Here is an 11,038-nt window from a genome sequence, read left to right as displayed (position 1 = left end):
ATATATATATATATATATATATATATATATATATATATATATATATCCTATTGCTTCCCAATCATGCTTTAAACTGACAACTGATTAAAATTTTTCTGGTGGTTCAATACCCTACTGGGTAGAGTCTTTCAGAGGCCCTCTGTGGTAGGCTCCTATCCTGTTTTCTACCTCTGAATGAGGATTGAGCATCTACCCAGGGTCCTCCTTCTTGCTTAGCTTCTTTAGGTGTACAGATTTTAGTATGTTTATCCTATATTATATATCTAATATCCACTTATAAGTGATTATATACCACGTGTGTCTCTCTGCTTCTGGGATATCTTACTCAGGATGACCTTTTCTAGTACCATCCTTTTGCCTGATTTCTTTGTTTTTAATTGCTGAGTAGAATTCCATTGTATAAAGGTACTACAATTTCTGTATTCATTCCTCAGTTGAGAGACATCTGGGTTGTGTCCAGATTCTGGCTATTACAAATAAAGCTGCAATGAATATGTTTGAGAAAATGTTTGTTGTTTACTTGAGCATATTTTAGACATATGCCTAGGAGTGGATATAGCCAGATTTTGAGGTAGCATTATTCTAAGAAATACATATTCAGAAACACACACAATAAAAACACGGAATAAGAAATAATAATAAATAAGCAAAAGGCAAATAAAACATGCCCAAACAAAGCATTATGAAACAAAACATCTTCAAAAATACTCTTGACCTTGTTTTCTGTTGGCCATTTACTACTGGAATTGAGGTCTCTCTTAAGCGTGGTTTATGTGTCCAGTGAGACACCATTGGAGAAAACTAACTTCTCTTACTAAGAGTTTAGAAACATACTTTCAGCCAAGAAGATGCTGAGTTCCAGTGTGAACTAGGCTGCTCACCCGATCACCCGGCTCACTGTGGACATCCTACTCAATCTGTGCTTCCCTTTTATCAACTGATTCAACAGGCTTGTCATATCTCTTAAAAAACTATGGCAAGGATGGAAGTGGTGGGAGATGGGACTTAGAATCATAACTGGAACATAGTAATATATATTTTTCTGTTTGTACTTACAGTTTGGAAGACTAGAAAATACTGCTGCTTAAAAATATATGCTTTCAGAAAAGGCCCTTGTGCCTAGATTTTTTGGTTCTGTTGCTTTCCTTGTGGATATCCTGTTCTCTCCAGGTCTTACTATTTTCCACTTCTTTCATAAGATTCCCTGCACTCTACCCAAAGGTTGGCCATAAGTCTCAGCATCTGCTTTGTTACCCTGCAGGGCAGAGTCTCTGAGAGGCCCTCTGTCGCAGGCTCCTGTCCTGTTCCCTGTTTTCTCCCTCTTCTGATGTCCATGCTCTTTGCCTTTCTGAATGTGGATTGAGCATTTTAGCCAGAGTCCTCCTTCGTGATTAGTTTCTTTAGGTGTACAGATTTTAGTATGTTTATCCTATATTAAATGTCTAATATCCACTTATAAGTGAGTACATACCCTGTGTGTCTTTCTGATTCTAGGATACCTCACTCAGGATGATCTTTTCCATTTCCCACCATTTGCCTGCAAATTTCATGATTTCCTTGTTTTTTAATTGCTGGGTGATACTCCAACCAACAACCATTTATGGAGTTAACCTAGAACCCCTGCACAGATGTAGCCCACGGCAGTTCAGTGTACAAGTGGGTTCCATAGTAATGGGAATAGGGACAGTCTCTGACATGAACTGATTGGACTGCTTTTTAATCACCTCGCTCTGAGGGGGGAACAGCCTCACTAGGACACAGAGGAAGACAATGAAGCCACTCCTGTTAGACTAGGATAAGAAGAAAAACCTCCTCTATCAGTGGACTGGGGGAGGGACATGGTCAGAGAGGAAGGATAAAGAATGGGATTGGGAGGGGAGGAGAGAGGGAGTTGCAGGGTGGATACAAAGTGAATAAATTTTAATTAATTAAAATTAAAAAATTATAAAATTACTATATATATATATATCATTTCAATGCCTAGCATATAAGATGTTTTCAGTAGCTTATGAAAGGATGATTGAATGTTTTAAATTTAAATAGACTCTGTTCTATTTTTCTTATTTTATTTATTAATTTTTTAATTAAATTTTTATTTTTATATTAATTACTTATTCACTTTGTATTCCAGCTGTAGCCCCCTCACTCATTCCCTCCCAAATCTACCCTCCTTCCCTCATCTCCTTCCATTCCCCTCTCCAATTCTACTGAGAGGAGAAGTCCTCGTCTCCTTCCATCTGACCCTAGCTTATCAGGTCTCATCATTGGCTGCATTGTCCTCCTCTGTGTCTTGGCAGGGCTGCTCCCCCTTCTAGTCTTTTAGGTTACAGCAGTGTACAAGGTAGAGAACTTAGAATAATACTCTAGAAAAGTCATTAGTTATCTGTCTTTGTGATTAAATTCAAAGGTTTTACTTGCTTCATTCATGTATTTAATTTTTATTTAAAAAACGAATACATTTTATTGAGTATTTCCTGTAAATATGCTCACTACCATACATAGTTATTGAGTATTTTCTTGTATGTCCTCTTTACCCAGTCTCGAAAACCTGTCAGAAAATTGTAAATAATGTTCATGAAATTTCTGTATCTTATCTTCTGGATAACGGACTGGCTTTGAATAACGCAGCTCAGAAATGAAGCTTTGGAAATCTATAATCTAAAACTTAGCCTTTGTTCTTGTTCCAGCAGTCTTCCACAGTCACAGCCTGACTCCTCACAGCTCTGATAATCGTGTGATTATTTAAAGGAGTAAGTTTCTTCAAACCTCCCAGTCATTATTGGTTTGATGGATATATTGCTTATTTTACTAATCTGTCCCATTGCATCATATTATTCAAATCCAATAATTGTTGATTGATTATTTCTCTTAACCATTTATTGAGATTACCTCTAAACTGTGTGTTTCCTGCCTCTTCCTACATTGGCTTTTCACTTGGTGGACATGGAGGTGGATAATCGCACCATCCTGACCGAATTCATCCTCCTGGGCTTCTCAGAAGATCCCCACTGGCAGCTGATTCTATTTGGAATATTTCTAACCATCTACCTGATGATCTTGTCAGGGAACATGACCCTGATTATTTTAATCCGTATTGATTCCAGGCTGCACACACCCATGTACTTTTTTATTGGAGGTCTATCTTTTTTGGACTTCTGGTATAATTCTGTGTATATACCTAAAATCTTGGTCAATTGCATCTCAGAAGTTAAGAGTATTTCCTTGGCTGGCTGTGGGGCTCAGTTTTTCTTTTCCTGTGTAGCAGCTTACACAGAGTGCTACCTGCTGGCCGCCATGGCTTATGACCGACACACTGCAGTTTGTAGCCCTTTGCTTTATTCAAGTGTCATGTCCACGTCTCTCTGTACTGGGCTGGTGGCTGCCTCCTATGTAGGAGGGTTTTTGAATGCCATAGCCCATACTGCCAACACTTTCAGGTTAAGTTTCTGTGGTAAAAATGTTATTGATCACTTTTTCTGTGATGTGCTTCCATTGGTAAAAATGTCCTGTACAGACACTCGTGTCTATGTGAAAATCCTTTCCAGTATGGTGGGCTTCACTGTGCTCTCCAGCATTCTTGCCATCTTGATTTCCTATTTCAACATCGTTCTGGCGATCCTGAGAATTCGCTCAGCCTCAGGAAGATGGAAGGCATTCTCCACCTGTGTCTCTCACCTGGTCTCTGTAACACTCTTCTACGGCTCCTTGCTCTTCATGTACTCAAGGCCCAGTTCCAACTACTCTCTGGAGAGAGATAAAGTAGCTGCCATGTTCTACACTATCATCAACCCATTACTCAACCCTTTCATCTATAGCCTGAGAAACAAAGATGTCAAAGAAGCCTTTAAGAAGCTGATACAGAATATACAACAGCAAACATGAAGAGTTCTTCTTATGCACCCTGGCTGTTTAAAAACTGACTGACAGACATGCTTGTGTGCGTTTCTCTCTCTAGTTAAAGTTGAAGCAATGTACTACTGCCCATGAAGCTTGAACAACGGTCTCTTTAATTATGATTAATATATTCTCGCTACTTCAACATTTCAAAATCTATAACGATGTGTTTTGCAATGTAACATCCTTGTCTATTTTAAATACTAGCTTTTAAAAATATAACATCTCCTTGTTTTTGTAGGGATCATCATGGGAAAAGAAAGAAATGACAAGATTGAATTGTTTTCCTATACTTGGTTTGACTTTGAAGTTTTGTGCATTAATTGTATCAAATAAAGAAATGATGCAAAATGGTTAGATTGCTAATAATGTTCAAGATTTTATAAATTAGTGTTTTTACTAATTAGTAAAAATTAGTAATTTCTCTTAAATTTCTTCCTTTAAGTGTAATTAAACACATAAAATTCATTTGTGTCAGACTCATTTTCTGCACTAATAAACATTAGTAAACATTAATAAAATGTTCTCAAGAGGTATTTTTAGTTAAATAAAAATAAAGGACTGAAGTCATGGCTCAGAGGTTAGAGCATATATTGCTCTTTCAGATGACCAGAGTATCCACATTGGGCTGCTCACAACTGCCTGTAACTTCAACTCCAGTGGCCTTTTATGCCTCTGGCCTCTGTAAGAAGTGCAAAAAAGTGCACATACCCAAACACAAACAAATACAACCTATATATAATTAAAAGCCAAACAAAATTTTAATAAATATGAAAATTAAAATATTCTAAATCCAAGATCAGAGTTATATTTTTAGGCTCCTACCTTACCTTAAGTTAAATTAAAAATGTGTAAACGCTGTCATTTATAGTTTAATTTCAATGTAAGCCCCCTTGAAGTAAAATATTATAATTAAATGTAAAAGGCCTAAGTAAGGTAATAAAGGTTCACCTATATTCTGGGCTCCATGATTGTTTTCTTTACCCATGCATTTTATGTCCACTCAGAGTTCAATGTTTGTCACAATTTAGGGGATTAGTTGATATTTTAGTTACTTTTTTAACATTATAATTGAAATATTAAACATCATATTTTTACAAGTGAAGATGCTGCAACTCAAGGTTGGAACTTCACCATTAAAAAGAATATTGGTGTTGTAAGAGTGATCTAATTATGTTTTATAGTTAATTTCCAATTAGTATTTTAGAAATGAAGTGTTGCATACTCTCACTCTTTGCAACAGATTTTGATTCTGCTTCTTCAAATGTATATTGTTACCCATTAGACACAGAATTATACAGTTCACATTGTAGCCTGACATTCAATGAAAACACAAATGATGCAAGTAGCCTCCTTCTTATTTAATGTATTATGAACAAACTTTGCAAATATACATTTTATTTCTTTATTTTCTGTTACTGAAAATAAATTCTTTTCTCATTATATATGCATATATATGTATAATATATCCTGACTACAGTTCCCTCTTCTGCTCCTTCCAGTTCCTTCCCACCGCCCCCTCCATCCACATCACTTCTTTTCTGTCTCTCATTAGAAAAAAGAAAACAGGTTTCTGAGAGATAACAACAAAACATAACACAATAAAATATAATAAGATAAAACAAAAATATCACATCCATGTTGGACATGAAAAAGCCACAGAAGGAAAAGAGCCCAAGAGAAGGCACAAGAATCAGAGGCCCCTTGTTCATACATTCAGGAGTCCCATAAAAATACTGAACTGAGCCAGGCATGGTGGTGCACAGCTGTAATCCCAGCACTCAGGTAGGCAGATCTCTGTGAGTTTGAGGACAGTGTGGTCTACAAAGAGAGTCCAGCATAGCCAAGGCTACACAGAGAAACCCTGCCTCAAAAAACAATAAATAAATACTGAACTGAAAGCAATAATATATATACAGAGGACCTGTTGCAGACCTGTGCAGGTCCTGTGCTTGTGGTTTCAGTCTCTATGAGACCAAATGAGATCTGCTCAGTTGATTTAGAGTGACTTGTTCTCCTGTTATTCTCCACCCTTTCTGACTCTTACCGTCTTTCTGCCTCCTCTTCTGGGTTCCCTTAAGTCTGAAGGAAGAGATCTAATGGAGACATCCCATTTAGAGATGTGTGTTCTAAGGTCTCTCTCTCTTTTCCAGTATGTCTGGCTGTGGGTCACTGTATTCAGGAGGAAGCTTCTGTGATGATGGCTAAATAAGCCAATTGTCTGAGTGTTGCACAGTATCATTAAGAATCAATTTGTCACTACTTAAAACAAAACAAAACAAAACAAAACTAGTGTTATTCTCTTAAAGCAGTTCATTACTGCTCAGTATTGATCTGAAAAAAAATTATGTCTATCAAATTATCACTATTTGCAGATGATATGATAGTATAACTGAGTGACCCCAAAAATTCTACCAGGGAACTCCTACAGTTGATAAACACCTTCAGCAAAGTGGCCAGATACAAAATTAACTGAAAAAAAATCAGTAGCCCTCCTGTATAGAAAAGACAAAAGGGCTGAGAAAGAAATTAGGGAAACAATACCCTTCACAATAGCCACAAATGACATAAAGTACCTTGGTGTAACCCTAACCAAGCAAGTCAAAGACTTGTATGAAAAAACTTTCAAGTCTCTGAAGAAAGAATTAGACGAAGACATCAGAAGATGGAAAGATCTCCCATGCTCATGGCTTGGCAGGATTAACAGAGTAAAAATAGCCATCTTACCAAAAGTAATCTACAGATTTAATGCAATTCCCATCAAATTACCAACACAATTCTTTACAGAACTGGAAAGAAAAATTCTCAACTTCATATGGAATAACAATAAACCCAGAATTGCTGAAACAATCCTCTACAATAAAAGATCTTCTGGAGGTATCTCCATCCCTGATCTTAAGCTGTACTATAGAGCAACAGTAATAAAAACTGCATGGTACTGGCATAGAAACAGAATGGTGGATCAATGGAATTGAATAGAAGACCCAGAAATAAACTCCCACACTTATGGATACCTGATCTTTGACAAAGATGCCAAAACCATATAATGGAAAAAAGATAGCATCTTCAGCAAATGGTTCTGGTCTAACTGGATATCTACAAATAGAAAATGCAAAAAGATCCATACTTATCACCCTGCACAAAATTAAAGTCCAAGTGGATCAAAGCCCTCAACATAAAACCAGACACATTATATCGGTTAGAAGAAAAAGTGGGGAAGACCCTAGAACTTATTGGTACAGGAGACAACTTCCTGAACAGAACACCAACAGCACAGGCTCTAAGAGCAACAATCAATAAATGGGACCTCATGAAACGGAAATGCTTCTGTAAAGCAAAGGACACCATCATCAAAACAAAATGACAGCCTACAGATTGGGAAAGAATCTTCACCAACCCTTTTTCTGACAGAGGGCTAATATCCAGTATATATAAAGAACTAAAGAAGGTGAAAAGCAACAAACCAAGTAATCCAATTAAAAAATGGGGAACAGAGGTAAACAGAAAATTCTCGATAGAGGAATATCAATTGGCAGAGAAACACTTAAAGAAATGCTGAACGTCATTAGCCATCAGGGAAATGCAAAATCTAAACAACCCTGAGATTTCACCTTAGACCCATCAGAATGGCTAAGATCAAAAACTCAAATGACAACACATACTGGAGAACTTGCAGGTAAATGGTGGGAACTGGAAAGGATCATCCTGAGTGAGCTATCCCAGAAGCAGAAAGACACACATGGTATATACTCACTCATGTAGACATATAATATAGGATAAACCTACTAAAATCTGTACATCTAAAGAAACTAATCAAGAGGGAGGACTTTGACTAAAATGCTCAATCCCCATACCGAAAGGCAAAGAGAATGGACATCAGAAGAAGAAGAAAACAGGAAACAAGTTAGGAACCTTCCACAGAGGGCCTCTGAAATGTTCTGCTCTGCAGACTATCAAAGCAGATGTTGAGACTTCTGGCCAACCTTTGGGTAGAGTGCATGGAATCTTATAAAAGAAGTGGGAAGTAGTAAGATCTGGATAGGACAGGAACTCCATCAGGAGAGCAACAGAACCAGAAAATTTGAACACAGGGGTCTTCCCAGAGACTCATACTCCAACCAAGTACCATGCATGGAGATAACCTAGAACCCCTGCACAGATGTAGCCCATGGCAGTTTAGTTTCCAAGTGGGTTCCATAGTAATGGGAATAGGGACTGTCTCTGACATGAACTGATTGGCCTGCTCTTTGATTACCTCCCCCTGAGGTGGGGAGCAGCCTTACCAGTCCATAGAAAATGACAGTGCAGCCACTCTTGATGAGATCTGATAGACTAGGATCAGAAGGAAGGAGAGGGGGACATCCCCTATCAGTGGACTTGTTGAGGGTAGGCGTGAAAAAGGGGAAGGGGAGGTAGAATTAGGAGGGAAAGAGAGAGGTGTTTGTGGGGGGATACAAAGTGAATAAAGTGTAATTAATAAAAGTTAAAAAATAGAAAAAAAGATTTTGCACAGAGTAGAAAAGAATGCAGTTGCTTCAGTCTATGTAATCAGAGTATTGGCTGTGTTATGTCAATGAGACATGGTTAATGTGATGGTTTGAATAAGAAAGGCCGCATAGGCTCATATATTTGAATGTTTAGCCTCTATGGAGTAGAAGTGTTTGATATTAGAAGGATTAGGAGGTGTGGCCTTGTTGCAGGAACTGTGTCACCGGGTGTGTGCTTTGAGATTTCAAAACCCTGTGCTAGGCCCAGTTCTCTCTCTCTGCTTGTGGATTAGGAGGTATCTCTTAGTTGTTTCTCTAGCACCACAACTACTTGCTACCATGCTCCCTGCCATCATGATATCAGACTAAGACTTTGAAATTGTAAATCAGCCTCCAATTAAAAGCTTTATTTCGTAAGAGTTGCCTTGTCATGATGTCTCTTCAAAGCAATAAAACAAGGACGAAGGTAATTGAAATTATCATGGGTATTTTGCCCACTTTGAAACTGGAGTTTTCCAAGTTTCAATACATAAATTAATAAGATAAAATTCCAGTGTTATTGGGTGGCTTGGTTTATTTATTTTTTATGACATATTTCTTGATTTCCCAAACATTTTTTTGAACTCTTTCTTGAGGGCTGGATTCTGAATGTATTCATCAGTGCTAAAGACTGCGGTAGTCTGTATGTATATGCCAATCAGATAACAAACCATCCTTTTCTCTAAGCTCACACATTTAATTGTAAGCTTAAAGTATGTCTATCCAAAACTACTAAATTGTAAAAACTTTTTATTTAGAAATAAGTTTGTGTTGCCCCAAGCTGTGGCATACAGGGTTGTAGCCTGAACAATAGGATGATTATGTGAAATAACACATAAATACAAGTGCCTCTAACTAAAGAAAATTGTCAAAGGTCAAATGAAGCACCAAAACATTTTCATAAAATAGTCAGCCAAGTTCATATATCTGTGACATACAAAAAAAATCTAATCCAACTGAAAAAATGCCATTGAATTTTAGGTTTTCTTAAATAATGTGAAATTGATAAAAGTGTAAATATTCCTGAATATTTTTTTTCTGTCACAGACCTGGCATTTACTCATTACTTCATTGTGCTACTGGGCTCTTTTGTCTCAACATGAAATAACAAGATTTTTTTTTTTTACACAGTATGGACTATTGCTTGATGTGAAATATTATATTTCTCTCATTACATAATCTTCTATAATATTAAATACTGTCTTCTGTCTAGCAGTTGGAAAATAATAATTCTCCTTGTTAATCTTTTCATGTTGGAGAGAGATGGTAAATTATATATTTTCTTCACAGCTAATCAAATGGCCACTTTACAGAAAGATGCAATAATGCTAAAATATTCATATTGTCAAATTTTCTTCTATACTCATAAAATTGAATGCTCTCCTCCTTGGCCAGCGAAGGTTTTAGGGGGGCATTGGGACAGGTATTGATGATGGAGCGATGCATAACTTATGTGTTGTGGTTATAAACATGTTTTGTTTTAATCCCAGGTGCGGGATGTGGGACTGACTGAGATGGTTCACAGCAGCATTTGCCTCCTGTGGGTTCTGAGAGGAGCTCTTTGCCAGGTGTAGATACTTTAAACTTGAGGACACTGGAGAGAGAATAAATGCCTAGCCCAGAGAGTGCAAAGGAGCTCCAAGAAAGAACAGGGCTGCTAGTGATTCCCCATGCTTCTCCTGTTGCTGTTGATATGGTGAGACAAGAAATTGGAGATCTCCTGAAAAAAGGATTAGGCTGGCTCCAAGGAACCCAATGATCCTAACCATCAGGAAGCATCTCAGAAAGAGAACTGAGCCCCCTCTCCCATATCCCTTTCTCTCTTCTACCTGGTGTTGGGGTGTTAGAAGGGATTGGGGTGGAATAGGGAGAAAGAGATATTATAAATATAAATAAGAGTTTTAAAAAAGTAAGCCAGCACTGATGAAAATGCTGAGAAAAGCAGACTAATGTGCAGCCCTTTATAGAAATCTATATTACCCTCACCCCTGAAAACTACCACTAAGCCTCAGCAAACATTGCAGTAGGGGAGACAGAAGCTAAGATTCACAGGGTTAGGAGTACAGTGAAATACAGTCTTCTGGGCATGACATGGTGGTCACACTTAATAAATGGCCAGCATTTAGGATACCATGCCACACACAATCTTGGAGTTGATGGGTAGGTGATTGCTAGGCCCCTAGGATCGCTAGGAGTTTCTGACAGTGGATATAGAGAGTTACTGGGGAAGATAGAATAACTTTTTTTTTTAAGGATATGGGCACTGGTAGGTTTTCCATGCTCCAGTGAATGACATCACTCCCTTGTACATATGAGTTGTACAACCTGGACTTAAAGGATTGTTAAAGAAATGATGGAGTTGGGAGGGGACATGCTTATGGTGATATGGAGGGAGTGGAATGGAGAGATTGGGATAGCTATGATAATATTGATTGTGCACATATGTGAAATTCTCAAAATATAAAGGAAAAGTTAAAAAAGCCTCTTGGACACGTTAGTTTCTTCCTAATGCAAGTGTCAAAAGTGTCAATAAAAGTGTCAAGCTTAAATGCTATCGCTGTGAGGCACTGTGGTGCGACAAGCGTGAGAAACTGTAAAACGTTGCCGTAGGATAATCA

The 11,038-nt window shown here is 37.6% G+C and overlaps 1 protein-coding gene across 1 annotated transcript; it reads left to right on the top strand.

Moving 5' to 3' along the window:
• The first annotated feature begins 2,943 nt into the window (after positions 1–2,943).
• Positions 2,944–3,882, top strand: LOC129671642 (olfactory receptor 9G4-like). The gene has a single exon (XM_055600734.1). It carries the CDS (start codon positions 2,944–2,946, stop codon positions 3,880–3,882), a length of 939 nt encoding a protein of 312 aa, XP_055456709.1.
• The last annotated feature ends 7,156 nt before the right edge of the window (positions 3,883–11,038 follow it).

Source organism: Psammomys obesus, unplaced genomic scaffold (assembly GCF_907164565.1).
Source record: "Psammomys obesus unplaced genomic scaffold, mPsaObe1.curated_primary_1811, whole genome shotgun sequence".
Taxonomy (NCBI): Eukaryota; Metazoa; Chordata; class Mammalia; order Rodentia; family Muridae; genus Psammomys; species Psammomys obesus.
Note: the sequence above shows the minus strand (reverse complement) of the source record. Positions and strands in the feature narration are given on the sequence as shown.